Raw genomic sequence first — 15,517 nt, forward strand, 5'->3', positions numbered from 1 at the left:
GGGCTTCACAAAATAAAGTAAACAAATTGTCCACTTTGTACTTACTAACGAGTTTGACTCAGATTCTCTGAGATTGAGGACACAGATGATCCTTTATTCGGATTCTTGGAGATGAAATTGTTTCATTGTTAGGCCCTTAGCGTGCGGAATGAATGACATTTATGTCATAGTATCAATCGCGAACGTTTTGTTGTGAAGGAAGGGAAGAAAGTTAAGAACAAAATAATGGTAGCTTTTCTTCCGTTTGTAGCATAGCACATTGACTTCCTCAACGGGTGTTTTTCCATTTACTGTTGAGTTATGGTTCCATTTTTAAAATCATCTTGATTTTTCTTTTACCTATGAACCAGAAGAAAAAAAATGACAATAAAGCTAAGGCCAAATCTGCACAAGTCCAAAAGTGTGGTTTCAATTGTTAGTGCGAAATAAAATTTAGACGACAAGGAAAATAATCCTTTTACGGTAGGCCTATGTGACGTTGGTTCATGCAATGTTCAGTTGCAATAGCTGGCTGAAGTTGGAGGATGAATGAATGCGATCTTGTTATGGTTTTCACGACTACAAACTTACAACTGATTCTGGTACAAAGACATCAAGGTACAGGCAATCTTCGCTTATCCATTCGTCGATCGGCACGACAGCCAAGGTGCGATTCTGCGGACAACAGTCGCCTGCACGAATCGTGTTTTAGTTTAACTCCCCGAACGATGGACGGCCCAGCGGTGCAGGCAAAAACCGCTTTCGCCCGACCGGCGGCTGGGCGTACGGTATATACCCAAGGTAGGCGTCCACGGTCCCTCTCAGCCCGAGAACATCGCCGAGGAAAACTCCAGTTTCTTTCCAGTCAGCTTGCCGTACGCGGCGGTGATAGTGGGTGGGTCTGCAGTCGTATGGACAACAACTGCGCAAATTATGAAAAATGCGGTTCCCTTTAGGTTTGACATTATCTCAAAGTGGGTATCCAAAATGCAACCAAGAATAACTCACGGGAAGTCTATAATTATGCTCCAAAATAATGCACATGGACATAAACGGATATAAACACAAGCTTGAGTTTCCTACAAGGATATTGGGTTTTGAACTTTGCGACCTGTGTGGTTGGACTTCCTTTGTTTAAGTATATTGACGCTTTCTATCTACTAGTTCAGATTAGCTGCTGAAAAGGCCTTCTTCTTCTTGTTTTTTAAAGGAAATAGGCGACTTAAAATTATAATTCTATTCGACGGTGGTTTTCTTAGTGCAAATTTTCAACAGATCATGAGTTAATGCAGTGCTCAGAAAAGGCAATCAAAGAATGAACTTGGATATGCTGAAATTGTCATAAAGTACTTGTCGCTCCACATTCTAAATGCACGGGTCTCTGTTTAATATCTCAACAGATAAAAAAGCGCAGTGTTGTTTGTGAATATTGATTAAGCAGGAAAAGATTTCCATATAAGGTATTGCACAGGGTTTGGTGTATTATTTTCTCTAACCAGGTGAAGGTCAAAAGCATATTGTGCCGCTTGCGAATGCCATACAAAGCCAACTAAAGAACGGTGGAAAGGACTTTGCACCAGTGCTTCAATGCACCAGTTCATTGTTATCCGAAGTGTTGGAGGCATTTAGCACGCATATAGGCTCGGATTTACCTTGGATAGGTTTATAGGTACATTTGAAAGCGAAAACTTCACAATGTGGCTATTTCTTGTGGTCATGTTCAGTTTACCGCTGTCGTTAACAGCCAGTCCCTCTGTTGAAACCAGCCAGGGCAGAATCGTGGGCAAGACGGTAGAATTCGCTGCCGACTCTCTCGGGCTCCGCAGCAGCGTGGATGTCTACCTGGGCATACCATACGCCGAGCCGCCCGTCGGCCCGCTGCGTTTCAGCGCCCCGGTGGCCAAGTCACCGTGGGGCGGAGAGCTCCAGGCCACGGCGTACGGGGGTGTCTGTCACCAACCCCCTGATGAAGCTTTACCGGTGCCCAAGCCTGATGTTCCACAAAGTGAGGACTGTCTATATCTGAATGTATATGTTCCATCTAGATCCAATACAGTAAGTAGGCACTATAATTTTCCTCCGTTGGTTTTAAACATCTCTATATATTTTTTCCCCGGTAATTAAGAGGATCTTAATGGAGTCAGGCCCAATTATGTATTAATATTCAATAATTAAGGATAGTGGGTCCACATAGTTGTGTCGAACGGTTGACTACTCGACTCCTGCGTTACGTAAACTGATTGAAAGTTTTTACTCAGTCTTTTTTCCACAATCTAGTGAAAAGTTCAATAACACGGTTCCTTAAAAGTGGTGAGGTATTGCGCATGTTTACCTAGTGGGACATAATTTGTTAAAAGCTCCGTTTCATTTTGACAATCGACTCTCGCAGTTAATTCCATGTGAGTGAAATGTTCATTTCCCGCCCCTCAAAGGCATTCATCCCACTTTTTCCAATTTTAAAATCGCCTCTTGTTTTGTTTTACTCCCGAAGGAGGGCGAGCTTTCAGCTGTCATGGTTTTCATCCATGGGGGCGCCTTCATATTTGGAGCGACATGGCCAGACAATATCCCCGCAGCCTTGGCCAGTATCGGCGACGTCATTGTCGTGGACATCCAGTACCGATTGGGGGCGCTCGGATTCCTCTCAACAGGTTATATGATGTTCAGTTTAAAAAATAAAACCAAACTTTGAAGACAAATCAGACATCAAAATCAGTTTTGAGCCCCATCGTTGCTCAAAGATGCACTTTGCATTTTTAAGAGTGGAAGTGTGCCCTACTAGTTTCAATTAAGCCCACAATCTTTGTGTACTCCGGATTGATTTTTTTTATTTATGAATAGTCACGACAAGCAGCTCAGCACATCAGAAATTTACGGAATTTCGTATAATTCAAGTTTACTATTTACATTATCTTCGTTTTTGACCAAAGAAAAAAAATCTACCTGTTTTTCGCAGTCACCTGTTTGGCCTGATGCGTCCGCGTGAATTGACACTTTATCACAATTACGATTGAATTTGTGACTAATTGCCATATTTATGTAAACGATTATTGATCAATACGCCTATTGCTTTTCTTCAGGAGATGGGGAGCTTCCGGGTAACATGGCGCTTCTGGACCAGTTGGAGGCGATCAGATGGGTGCAACGCCACATCAAAGGTTAGTGTGCAATAATGGCCGCGTGCATCAACCACATTGACCCTCACAAACTGTCTTTTTTTTTTAACGATCGAGATGCAAAATTTCACTGCAAATACAAGTCTTGTTGCGTGACAAAAAGAACGTGTTCCCAGTGTAATCAAGCAAGTGAAGGATAATGCTGTCCTTTATGTATGGAAGGACCTCCCCGGATTCAGATTTCATTTTCTTATCAAAAATGTCTTTCGAACCTCAACTGGACGTAACATTGTGTACACAATTCAACATTTGGGTAATAAATTTAAGTGTCCTAGGATAAATTGAATCCCGTTCGCTGAAATTGACATCTGAAAGACAACTATCAAGTTATACATTTTGACCAAGAATACAAACGTATATTCCATGTGTGCTGATATTTTGATGTTTATCTTTTTTTGTGGGGGGAGCCTGATGTTGAATTATCTACTTTTTCTTTCTCAAGACAAAATCACAGCTATGAGTGTAAGTTATGTAACATCATTTTTAATGTTGGCGTTATTACTCACAATTCAATACTGCAGCGTTCGGAGGCGACCCAGATCACGTGACGATTTTTGGCCAGAGTGCAGGATCGTCGAGTGTTAGTTTCCACTTGTTGTCTCCAATGAGCCAAGGACTGTTTAAGAATGCCATCATGCAGGTAATAATAAGAATCTATACGGTTTGTCTGAGATGTATAAAAAAAAAAGTACCGTTCATAGTTTTGTTGGGGTATGTTTTCTGCCTACACAATAGATGGAAGAACGCTATACAGATAGAAGCTTGATTCCTCAAGACATTTCCCCTGAGTTTTGATGCAGAGAGAAACTATAGAGTTATGGCAGTGCTGAGAATGTTCGGTCACAAAATACTGAAGGGGAGAAAACTTGTGACGATTTCTTATACTTTTTAAAATACCGTTGCTTTCTTCGTACACGCGGTGTCATCAAACCAACAAAATTGAACCAATCAGATACACTATGTTTACTGGAGTTGATATCCCATTTTGGTGTTCGAAAAATGTAACTTCTAAAAGTTCACGTAAACGGTAAAGCTCACTTTTTGTAAAGCCTCACGGCTGTACAAGAAAGAAAACGAAACGGTTTGGTTCTGAGAAAAACGGAAGTAATGACTTGCCGTGTTGTTTTGTGTATATGATCTGGCCGTTTATCCTTACGGCTATTCGGTCCTACTACCAGAAACCATCATATTTTATCATCCAAATTCATTTGATGCATTCGCCAACTCTCCGCCAAACTCGCCACCAAGCAGAGCCTCAAACCTCTTTGTGTCTGCGTTTCAAACAGAGTGGGACGGCGAACACGGTGTGGTCTCACGTCAGTAGGACTGAAGCAAGGAGGAGAGCCTTTGCTCTCGGCCACATCTTAGGCTGTGACACCCCGGAGGATGACTCCAAAGCCCTAGCCCAATGTCTCCGAGGAGTCTCGGTACAAGACATCATTGCGAGCCAATCTGAAAAGGTAGGACGTTTGTGAGTTTCCAGGAAATCCAGGATTCAGTCGACCGAATCATTAAAGGGATATTGAAGTTTTTGAAGCTATTTGACGTTTCGGTTGCTGACATTTCCCTCAATCCGCTTTCTGTAAAAGCTGGAGAGAATTGTCGCAAAATGTGAAAATTATGGGCCTAGTTTTGTATCAAAACTGACTTGAATTTTTCTCTACTCTCACAAAGCTTTTTGGGTACCTGGGCGAACCGCCACAAATTGGGTTTGCGTCCGTCATCGACGACCGTTTCCTGCTCGACGACCCGGCGTCGTTGCTGAAGAAAGGCGCCCTCAACGAGGCCAACATCATGATAGGGCACACCAAAGACGAAGGCATGCTCATGATGAGTGCCGTGTTCCAAGGTTCCTTGGACGAGGCGCCGCACGTCGGTAAAGGGCTGTACGAACAGCTGCTGCCCATGACTATCGTAGGTAAAGAAATGGTGTCTAGAAAAAGGGTAGAGAACGTCATTTAAAACTACAATAATTCATATTGTTGACCAGTGCATGCTGTATGGGATATTGCCTTTGATTAAAACTCGAGGGACGTGTATACTCTCCGTGATAAACTGTGCGCCCTCAGTTAAATAGTCATGTCCATCTTTCCTGAAAGTTTGCTTTGTCAGTTGATAGCGGCACACATTTCTTTTCGTCTTCAGGCCTAGGTAGTATGGACCCAATACTTCTCCAGGCCGTCAAACTAGTCTACGTGAACGACAGCGGGTCCGAGTTACCAGACACGCAGTATCTGTACTCGCTGTCCGACGCCGTGGGGGATTCAGGCTTCACTTGCCCCACGGATCAGTTCGCCAGGGCCGCTGTTGAGGCCGGCCGCACCGTGTACCGGTTCCACTTCACGCACCAGCCCAGCGACTCGTCGTTCTTTGCGAGGAAGTGGACTGGGGCGTGTCACGCGGATGACCTGATCTACGTCTTTGGGCTTCCGTTCCTGCCGCCGCGTCAGGAGACAGCGTCGGAGGAGGAGCGCTTGTTTTCGGCTGCTGTGATCAAATACTGGTCCAATTTCGCCAAGACAGGGTAACAAAAATTATGTAATGAAGTTATATCAAAGAAACTAGTTCTGTGGATACAATGTCGCTGGAGGCTTTTGTGACGCTTGGTGGCAGCAAACAAATATCGTTTCGATTTTTAAGTTGTTCAGTAGTAGAATGGAACAGTAACGGTGCAATCTATATATTATTCTATCTGCAAGAGTTTCAAGCACTGAAAACTTAAAGGGTCCGATTCGAAACTGGCACATCGTGGAACAATGTTTTATTAAGTGTTGTACCGTTCTCTCAACAGAAACCCAAATTTGGGGCCCGATGAGGATACAACAGGAAGGAATCTTCAGTCTGACGAAGAATGGCCTCGATTCACTCTGCCAGAACTGGCTCATAGGGAGCTGTCACTGCGCATGAGAAACAGCGGGGCATTACGGGTGCGGGAATGTCAGTTCTGGAGCGAGTTTGCCCCAGAACTCGTCCGAGTTGCCGGTAGGTTTAACTTAATTCCAACCACCCTCTCATAAATGACAAAAAAGGCGATTGCATTCTAATTTACTTTGAGAGAAACAAAAATAGTCGCTAATTTTCTTACAGAAGTCCAAACGTAAACGCGTTTTCAGAGGGTTACAGACTCCAAAAACAGGGGAAAAGTATTCTGTCCTTGAACAAAAAACATACAAATTGAACATTTTTACAAAAGAGAACCAACTAGAATTTTGTTTGATAGTTTAGTCTTCTGTATCCTTGAATGCTCATCGAGATTATCGTTGTTGGTAACTTTAAATTGTGTAAATTCTGTGGTCCTGCAGGGGAAGCAGCGATGTATCGGTCCGGCTCCGCCCGCGAGGGAAAATGGACAGCGTCCAAGGCCGAAGAAGAGACGTGCACCAAAGAATCATGCCCTTGATGAGATAGATGGACCATTCCGAAAAAAATAACACTTCGGTGTAGGCCTACGTATCGCTGGCGATTGAAATATATTTTGCCCATTAACCTGGACTCGGTTTCGCCGAATTAGTAGACAGTAGACTACGAAGTTTGAGTGTAAGCTCAAGTATAGGTTCTTTTTTAGTGTGAATCGAAAGAAATAACAGAGGCGTGCGTGCATAGTGTCAGTTTGAGGCCACCGTGCACGTGGCTGTATCATTGTTTGAACTTTTTTTCGGGGGGGGGGCGGGTGGGGGTTGTTCTAAAAGAAAAAAAATATTCGAGCTAGTGTTAGAGAAGTGTAATGGCTATTACTTTTTAATTGTGTAAATACTGTTTCTTTTTAATTTGATTTCGAATAAACGAGACGTTCTCGATACATTTTGTTCTGGCGGCCCACTTGTGTTTTTCTCACTGAACTATTATTAATCTTTCAGATAGGCCTAAGTGTTTGTCTGTTTGAATAACCATTTCTCCATGGCATAACCCAGTCCTCCCTTCACTCCAAGAACTGAGAAGAAACTGCCGCTCATGTTAAAAACACCTGTCATATTACATGTATTTTGTTTTGATAACGGTTGGACCATGGAGAGGACTAATTTGCAGCTACACTCTAGTGTCGAAAATTCTCAAATAAGGCCCATCAGAAAAAGCGCACGCACCGCACGGTGGCGCTATATGCGTTCAGTGGCATGTTTTATGGTTCAATGACCCCAGAACCAACCTCGTCCCCAGTGCTTACTTTATTTCCAACCGCGTTTCCAATAGTAAACCCTGGATAGGAAACTTTCTTCCTGTATCCTGATTGGATACCGCAATTGGCTAGTAATGGATTTTTATCGTGTACTTGGTGCTATATATTCACAACGTGCAGTACGTGTTTTCGCGATCATTCGTCCACGCCTTCTCGAAAATACTAATTTCCTTTCCAATTTGCTCATATTAATATGAAATATGATACTGCATGTTGTCTTGATAAGATTATAACAGTTTGATTTCAAAAATCGTGTTTTCGTAACTCACTCCGTGCTCGCGCTGCTACGAATTGACTCTGTTTTTACCCCAGACACCGCATACAAAAACAAACGCTAATGTGTAACGCATATCCAGGCACCAGACTGTTCTCATTTGCATACGTGTGCAAAAATCTTGCACATGCAAATGATCCAATACCAGGGTGAGAGAGCAGGTAGTGGTGGGCGCGTACTGCTCGACACCCTGGGGACGAGGTTGCCCCAGAACGCATAGCAACACAATAGTCAGGTTACCGTGCAATAAGCAGTACAAAGAGTCAGGGTACCCGACTGAGCAACAAACTTTTTAGAAAACAACATGGCTGCCGCCGCGGGTGAACGAATTGGCGAAGACGGGGCATATTATTTGGAGCGTATCCTTGCTGATTTATCGCTTCTCTGCTTTGATTTTTTTTGTGGTTTTGTTTTATTAGATAATTCACAAGCTAAAAGGAATAATTGAAGTGTTGGTGCTGTGGTTTTATAGCGTGAAACAGACTTGGTTTTTTGCAAGCGGAATGTTGCTGTTGGTTTGTGCACAAATCAGTGCAGCTCAAGTAACGTTCATTTGTCGGAATTTAAAGTGGCAATAGGCCTACTTTTTATAGAAAATTCCTTTTCTAAATGATTTTTCAGGTTTTCAAGTTGATTTTAAAATTTAAGCAAGTCAACACAATTTTGTGTAAAATTCATGGTGCATGCATAGTGGGTGGTGATCGCCGCTGTTGTTACTGTTACTGTTGGTGTTAGGCCTACATTCGTGTTGCATTTTGTTGTCTTCATCATCGTTATTGTAATGTAGCCTAGGCCTACTTTATATTCCTCAAAATTTCCTCAAAATATTGAAACTTTGCCCTCTCTCCAGGACATTGATGTTGGTTCACAACATTTCTAACTGTGTGTTTGAGACCATATTGAATAATTATTAAAAAAAAAAAAAAGTTATGCCTAATATTAAAATTAAAAATTCCACCATTTATGGTTTATGAAAAATATATGAAACACGGATCTACAATAGCCTAACATTATGGTAAAATCCTTTGTCCAGACTTTTGTTTCCCTTAACTAAAGCAATTATAGAGGCCTCACTTCCTGGTGATTCTGACGATGAGTTTAATTATGAAGAGGTCCCCATCGATGATGACTTCGCATCAGGTAGGCTTTCTTTTATTGTATTTTCTGGAAAGGTTTGTAGTTATGTGCAACATTTTAGATTTGGGTCTTAATATTTTTCACCCAAATTGTTCCGTATTTTTTTGTGATTTCAGAACCAGATGAGGATCTACATGCAGCAGTCAGGACTATACAGGAAGCACAGGAGGATCAAGAAGCTTTGGTTGGTCTTGTCAATTTCTTTTTTGTGGCCTACATCACTGAATACTCTTTTACAATTCTGATTGGCCGTGCAACTATTCCACAAGCGCCTTAAACACTCTTTTTGATTTTTTTTATCAGATGAGAGGAGAAAGATTGGTTCCTCCACCAGTCAACCTGAGGCCAGAGTTGGTGGATGACTTTGTCCGTAACTTCCTGGTGAAGATGGGTATGACGCGAACCATGGACTGCTTCCAAACCGAATGGTAAAAAAACAAGTAATTTACTAGAATATTTAGTCGTAATTTAGTAGTGAGACATAACATTTTTTGACATAACGCTGGTTGTTCGATTTTTGGGACACTTACTCTGATTGATCTATTCAATCAACTTTGTTAGTAATATTCGTGTTATGTTCTCTTTTTTTCTAACTACACCAGGTATGAATTGCAGCAGCGTGGCCTACTGAATGAGGAGGACGTCAAGACAGTGCCTGACCTGTACACGCGCAACCAGCAAATGGACGACCAGGTCAAGACACTCAGGAGGGACTTGGACAAGTTTAAGAATGCAGCAAAGTAAGGCAGGCTCACAGCTTAGAGTAGAAGGTTTCCAGAGAAAATGGAAGATACCAATAATAATAATAATAATGGATATTTATGTAGCTCCAAAATCCACCTAAAAAGACGCTGAAAGCACTTTACAATTTTTTTTTTAAAAAATACATAAGCGAATGTAAACATTGTAATACCAAACAAAATGTAACAAATATATTTAAGAAAACAATTTGAGACAGACAATGGGAGAGAAATATGATTAATTGCATAACTTTGTTTTGTCGGTCTTCCCTTTGCAGTAAGGCCAAGGACACTTACGTCAAGCTACGCAAGGAGCGAGATTTCAACCGCATGCATCACAAGAGAGTGGTACAGGAGAAAAACAAACTGATTGATGACATTAAACGGTGAGGCCTAAAAAAGTCACTCAAATCAAGTCTTCAGCAGTGGTTTCCTCCTTTTTAGCTGGAGTTTTGGACACCTTCCAACCATTTACAATTTTTATTTGAACATATTCTGTACTGTTGCTGCAATCTAAGTGTGAAACAGCTCAAACTTGATTCTGTGTCTGTTTTTATCTAAGCAGTTTTGAAGTTTTGAATTTCACCCTCTGAAAAAGAATCATGTCTCCTGGATGGAAACCAAATAATTCCAACATATTTTTGGGTAGTCACCCAAGCCTTAATCTCTTTATCCCATGTTTTCTCTTTCAAGGCTGAAGAAGCACTATGCATCTTACGAGCCAACCTTGCAACAGCTGAAGCAGAAGTACGAGATGGCCATGAAGGAGAAGATGTTGGCCAAGCTGGAGCGAGACCGGGCCGTTAATCAGGTACACATTGAGAATTCGACTCCACACATGGACAATAGAGGGCACTCTGAATAGTTATAGCAAGTAGGTATTGTAAAGGACACACTGGTTCACAGACGCTGTTCATCATTACTCTGCAGTTGAAGATTTTATTTCTCTGCAGAGAAAGATTTTATTTCCAAAACACGATACATGTATATCCATTTGCAAAAAAGGGAAAAAGTTAGATGTTTACAAAACTTTATCGAACAAACACAGTATTACAGCTGTTTCTAGTGTTCGTTTTACACTTGGTTGTATTCTTAAATCGTGTTTAACTATATAACAGCCGTTGAAACTGATTTTGGGCAGGGATTTTAAAAGGTAACAACATTACGTTTATCGCGTTACTCTTCATATACCAAAGTGCATAATGCAATGGCACCCAATGGTTCTTCAGTCTGGTTCTTTCTTGGAGCTCAATTAACCCATTTTCAATAACCCCATCTTTGCCCCCTTTTGTTTAGGTGGCTGGCCTGCAAGCCACATTGCGCAACTTAGAATCAGGCAGTCGAGACAGTGGTTCCCTGGAATTTTCCAAAGCAGACCGTCGGCTGATGTTTGCCTCCGGGGTGGGACCCACGCAGAGCGCTGTGCGTCAGGCAAGGGAGATGTTCTCCAGACCCCGCCAGCCAGACCCAGAGAACATGGACGTCACAGCTCAGCCTCAGCCTAGACACCCAGATGTGAGTTCACTTGATACATCTCGATTATATCTGATCCAGTTTGGTAAAACTTGACCTAAGAAGAAAAATTCCATCCTACAATATACTGATTACAGTACCTGCTGCTATATCAGGTTCAAATTGTTCAGTCGACCCCAGTAAGCTTGGTGGTCGAATTGTAAAGACTAGTAAGCTGAAGGTTGTGGGTTCAAGTTCCTCCTTAGGGACTTGCACTGATTGAGTGTCTATGAAATTGCATTGTGCAGGGCAAAACCCAATGTTAAAATTTATATAAATCCAGAATTAAAATCTCCGCAACAACTAAAAAAGAGAAATCCATTGTACAATATGTTGACTAGAGTCCGTGCTTTTAATCTGGTTTATGCTGCAAGCACAACCCAAATAATTTTCCCGTTTATATTTTTAGGATTCGGAATTCCCAGTGGATACTGGTGTCAACCCACAGCTGACGAATATCAAAGGACCCTCGGCCCATCTGACTCGCACTGGAGGGTTTCGCCTGACCCACACCATCCAGGCACACAGTCTGGCTGTCAGTGGGTATGTTTCCAGAACTTGACATGGAAGTCAGAAGTTGATTTCAACCTTGAAGTGTTTCCTCCCAGCAAGAAACAGTATCACAAAACTTTCTCAGTCAAAAAATGAACTAGCACATTCAGTTTCGAGCCGGCTCATAAAATACTACAAACTTTAACAAAGTACATTTAAAATAGTTAGAAATTGTCCAATGTTCAACCGTCTTTTCAGCCTCTGAAGATTAATCCTAATTCTTTCTTTGTCCCATTTGTCCAGCATTGCCCTGCATCCGCGCAAGCAGATTCTGGCCACGGTCAGCGACGATCACACCTGGAAGATGTGGGCTATCCCCAGCGGTGACATCATCATGACAGGGGAAGGCCACACAGACTGGGTGGCAGACTGCGACTTCCATCCAAGGTATGGAGCCAAAAATCTTTTAGCCGCATCCGATTTACTGACTATGGCTAACAATTACACGTGTCTACGATAGTGGCTGAAGCGTCATCATCACTAGGGAAATTGACTTGGTGCATTTATATTAATTTCAAAGTTGAACAAAGAAATTGACTGCAACCTCTGCCAGGTTTGAATCTGCAACCTCTGGACTACCATACAAATGCTCTACCAACTGAGCTATCCAGCCCTAAGTTGGCGGTGCTCCGCTCTAGTCTGAAAACTTGTGGGGGGGGGGACACAAGCTTTTGTACTTGGGTGGGACTGGAACCCACGACCTGCTAACCAGCGCATATGTCGTAACCACTCGACCACCAAGCTTGCCGGGCCAGTTTCTTGTTTTTGTAGGTACCACATTCAGACTCTTTTCACAAAAAGATTAATTCCTTTTTGGTTTCTGCAGTGGGGCCCAGCTTGTTACAGCCAGCGGAGATGCTACGGTCAAGATATGGGATTTCTCCAAAGCAGAGTGTGTACACACCTTCACTGAACACCAACATGCAGGTCAGACAATCTTTCAAGTTTCTTCATTAAGACAGATAACTTGTCTGTTGTGTTATAATTGAAGTCCTTCCTTCTCCATTTATTCATCTATTTCTCATTTCTTATTTCCTCTATGCCTACAATAAATTTCTGCACCTTGCACCAGTTACGTCAGCTACTCGACATTACGGTCCTTTTTGCTATTTTCTTGCCTATTCCCTGATACCATCAAAACTGGAACACGGCATGGATGTACTCGAGTCCATCACAAGTCCCTGCAAATCCATCACAAGTCTCCAGTCCCAATTCAAATTACAAGCCATTCAAATGAGCTTTGACAAAGGCATTCCTTTTGTTATGATCAAATGTGAAATCTTCTGCATCTCTTTTGTCTTCAGTGTGGGGATGTTCTTGGCACACCGGTGGTGATTTCATAGCGAGCTGCTCCATGGATAACACCTCCAAGATCTGGGATCTCAACAGGTAAAAATGACAACAAGAATCACAGCGATATGTCAATTCTGCTGGTTGTGTCTGGTCTAACATTAAGTTTAGTTTAAAATTAGCATTGTTACACTAACTTCAGACCTACGATCCACAGTTGCACTGAGAGCAATAGTAAAAAGGGCAACTCAAGTTGACCCAGAAAGACATTAGTTTTAAACAGTTGAACTTCATTTTCTATTTACTAGACCCGGAAGGTTGTAACAAATGACTGCAACTGTCGGTCTTTCCATGATGCCACTCTAACTGGCAGTCTTTCAATGAATTGTGTGTTTAGGAGCAACTTAATACACAATTCATTTCTCCTAGGTCTTACCATGACTATAAAAAAGGAGTCTATAACATTTTCTCCTCTATTGACAATTTCAGTTTGCGATGTCGCTTTACCCTTCGAGGCCACACCGATTCCGTCAACAGTATCATATTCCTGCCCTACTCCAACACGCTTCTGACCTGTTCTGCCGATAAAACGGTTTCCCTCTGGGATGCACGAACAGTACGTATGTCCACACCACCCCACTGGCCATTATGGCAAATATTGAAGTCAAGTTACAATTGATGGATCACAAGTACATGTCCGTCAAAAGTCCAGTCACAAGTAAATCCCAAGTCAATTCACGAGTCCAGTCACAAGTAACAGGGGATGGACAATAAAGGTTATTAATCAAACAATTTGATTAATAACTAACTAAGGAATGCCTTTGTTACAGTTCATATGAATAGCTCAGAGTTGACTTGTGATGACTTGTGATGACTTGTGATGACTTGTGATTGACTTGTGATGACTTGTGATCCATCACAAGTCATCACAAGTATCACAAATGTATAACATCCTCCGGAAGTAAACGTTGGCTCCCCTGCATTTTTGTCGTTTTTCCTCAAACATTGACCCTTTTCATGATCAACAGGGTATATGCGGACAGACCTTCTATGGCCACTCCCACTCCGTCAACAACGCCACCTTCAACCTCAAGGGCGACACGGTGGCATCCTGCGACAGCTACGGTAACGTCAAGCTCTGGGATGTGCGCACCTGCGCTCCCATGGCATCTGTTGACGTGGGCCCGCATCCCGCCAACCGAGTTGCATTCGACGGATCGGGCTCGGTGCTGGCCATCGCGAGCAATGACGGCACGACAAAGATGTTCGAAGTTGCAAGTGGACAGGTAATTTAAAAAGAAAAAACTCAATTTGTTGTTTCAGCAAGATTTAATTAATCCTGCTGTCATCCATGTTATCTCTCATGCAACATTAATGTCCCGTCAATGTTCACGTTGACACCTATAATAATCATAAAAAGAATCATTATCCAGAAATAGAGTAATACTTTAGCAACCACACACGCTTGGTGTACTTTCTCACTTGTCAAGCCAGCAAAAGATATTTTACCATGACACAAAATATATATTGTACACGTTATATTTCATTTATGTGTATAAATATATTTGGTATCAGTCCCTAACTTTAACAGCTTTAGTTTTTGTTCAAGCTTTTAAACAGCCATTTTTGTTTTGTTTTTCTTTGTCCCTTTTGAAGGTGTCCAACCTGGCAGGTCATGAGGACGCTGTGCATTCCGTCTGCTTTGATAAATCTGGTGATTTCCTCGTCTCCGGCAGTAGTGACTGCACTGTCAGGATCTGGTCCTAGATTCAGACAAAAAAAAGGAGTTTGGAGCAAGATATTGTTTTTTTTCCTTTGGGAGTTTGAACTTGTACAGCAGATGTTTAATGAGTGTAACTTTAATCTTCATGAAAGATTTTTGGAAGGCAGTGAAGGAGACGATGGGGTATCAGTTTGAATAAGACAGAAATACATTCAGTGTTTCTCCATTTTCAGAAGAGTAAAAACAAGGGCGAGAATTAAAGTACTTCTTCAGAGTATGAAATTGTAATATTTCTGAGATTTTACTGGCACTCACATTGTTGTAACAATTAAGTTGAATGTTTAGAGATATTAAGCATTTGTGAGAAAAAAAAATGTCGGTGAAGATATTTGGAGCATTCGATTTGTAAAAAATATAAACAAATTAAAATAATACACTCAGTATGAAACACAAGTCCATTCAAGTATAATTCAACACTGTACTTGGCAAAACAAATAAGATGTTTGAGGCATTGCATCTGTATTGCACTTCTTAAACATATTATTCTTTCTCCGTCCAATTTTAAGATGCAATTCAAACAAATCCTATTTTTGTACCAATTGTAAAAGCGTTGTCAAGTATTCAGAGCAGAACATGACTGAAGATTAAGGATAAGGGTTTATAGGGCTTGACCTTGTGTTTAAAATGTTCCTATCTTTGTTTCCTAGTAACAAAGTTAGAAAGTCTTTCTTGCTAACAAAGTAGCAAGTCTTTACTTAAAAGATATAAATACCTCAATTTACTGTTACTTACGGCTCAATTGAACCCATTTGTATTAGAGATTTTCCATTTTTGAAATGTACATGTAATACTATAAATTTGCTTTGACTTGTTCTGATAATTGATTGGAAAATATAGCTGTTTACAGATGATAATGCTTGTTGTGTGGCGAATGCTTAATGAGTTTGAAGTAATGGATCA

The 15,517-nt window shown here is 41.5% G+C and overlaps 2 protein-coding genes across 2 annotated transcripts; both read left to right on the forward strand.

The window, feature by feature from the left end:
* The first annotated feature begins 1,592 nt into the window (after positions 1 to 1,592).
* Positions 1,593 to 6,816, forward strand: LOC119744653 (cholinesterase 1-like). Its single transcript, XM_038220712.1, has 9 exons — positions 1,593 to 2,034; positions 2,474 to 2,630; positions 3,060 to 3,137; positions 3,677 to 3,795; positions 4,442 to 4,615; positions 4,830 to 5,073; positions 5,301 to 5,679; positions 5,947 to 6,137; positions 6,458 to 6,816. The coding sequence occupies exons 1-9, from the start codon at positions 1,675 to 1,677 to the stop codon at positions 6,553 to 6,555; spliced, it is 1,800 nt and encodes a 599-aa protein (XP_038076640.1). The 5' UTR covers positions 1,593 to 1,674; the 3' UTR covers positions 6,556 to 6,816.
* A 1,044-nt stretch (positions 6,817 to 7,860) lies between these two features.
* On the forward strand, positions 7,861 to 15,471 carry LOC119745388 (sperm-associated antigen 16 protein-like). The gene is made up of 15 exons (XM_038221708.1): positions 7,861 to 7,962; positions 8,669 to 8,743; positions 8,857 to 8,924; positions 9,044 to 9,168; positions 9,343 to 9,480; positions 9,759 to 9,866; positions 10,174 to 10,291; positions 10,777 to 10,995; positions 11,402 to 11,535; positions 11,788 to 11,931; positions 12,371 to 12,471; positions 12,849 to 12,933; positions 13,324 to 13,450; positions 13,863 to 14,120; positions 14,491 to 15,471. Exons 1-15 carry the CDS (start codon positions 7,908 to 7,910, stop codon positions 14,599 to 14,601), a joined length of 1,866 nt encoding a protein of 621 aa, XP_038077636.1. The 5' UTR covers positions 7,861 to 7,907; the 3' UTR covers positions 14,602 to 15,471.
* The last annotated feature ends 46 nt before the right edge of the window (positions 15,472 to 15,517 follow it).

This window comes from Patiria miniata, unplaced genomic scaffold (assembly GCF_015706575.1).
Source record: "Patiria miniata isolate m_02_andy unplaced genomic scaffold, ASM1570657v1 HiC_scaffold_7, whole genome shotgun sequence".
NCBI classification, from domain to species: Eukaryota; Metazoa; Echinodermata; class Asteroidea; order Valvatida; family Asterinidae; genus Patiria; species Patiria miniata.

Bases quoted from the DNA above. Each gene is read 5' to 3' on its own strand.
- LOC119744653 (XM_038220712.1), top strand. From the start codon at position 1,675: ATGTGGCTATTTCTTGTGGTCATGTTCAGTTTACCGCTGTCGTTAACA. The intron at 4,616-4,829 runs GTAGGACGTTTG...ACTCTCACAAAG, and splicing joins TTGCGAGCCAATCTGAAAAG to CTTTTTGGGTACCTGGGCGA. The intron at 5,074-5,300 runs GTAAAGAAATGG...TTTCGTCTTCAG, and splicing joins GCTGCCCATGACTATCGTAG to GCCTAGGTAGTATGGACCCA.
- LOC119745388 (XM_038221708.1), top strand. From the start codon at position 7,908: ATGGCTGCCGCCGCGGGTGAACGAATTGGCGAAGACGGGGCATATTAT. The intron at 9,867-10,173 runs GTGAGGCCTAAA...TTCTCTTTCAAG, and splicing joins CTGATTGATGACATTAAACG to GCTGAAGAAGCACTATGCAT. The intron at 11,932-12,370 runs GTATGGAGCCAA...TGGTTTCTGCAG, and splicing joins GACTGCGACTTCCATCCAAG to TGGGGCCCAGCTTGTTACAG.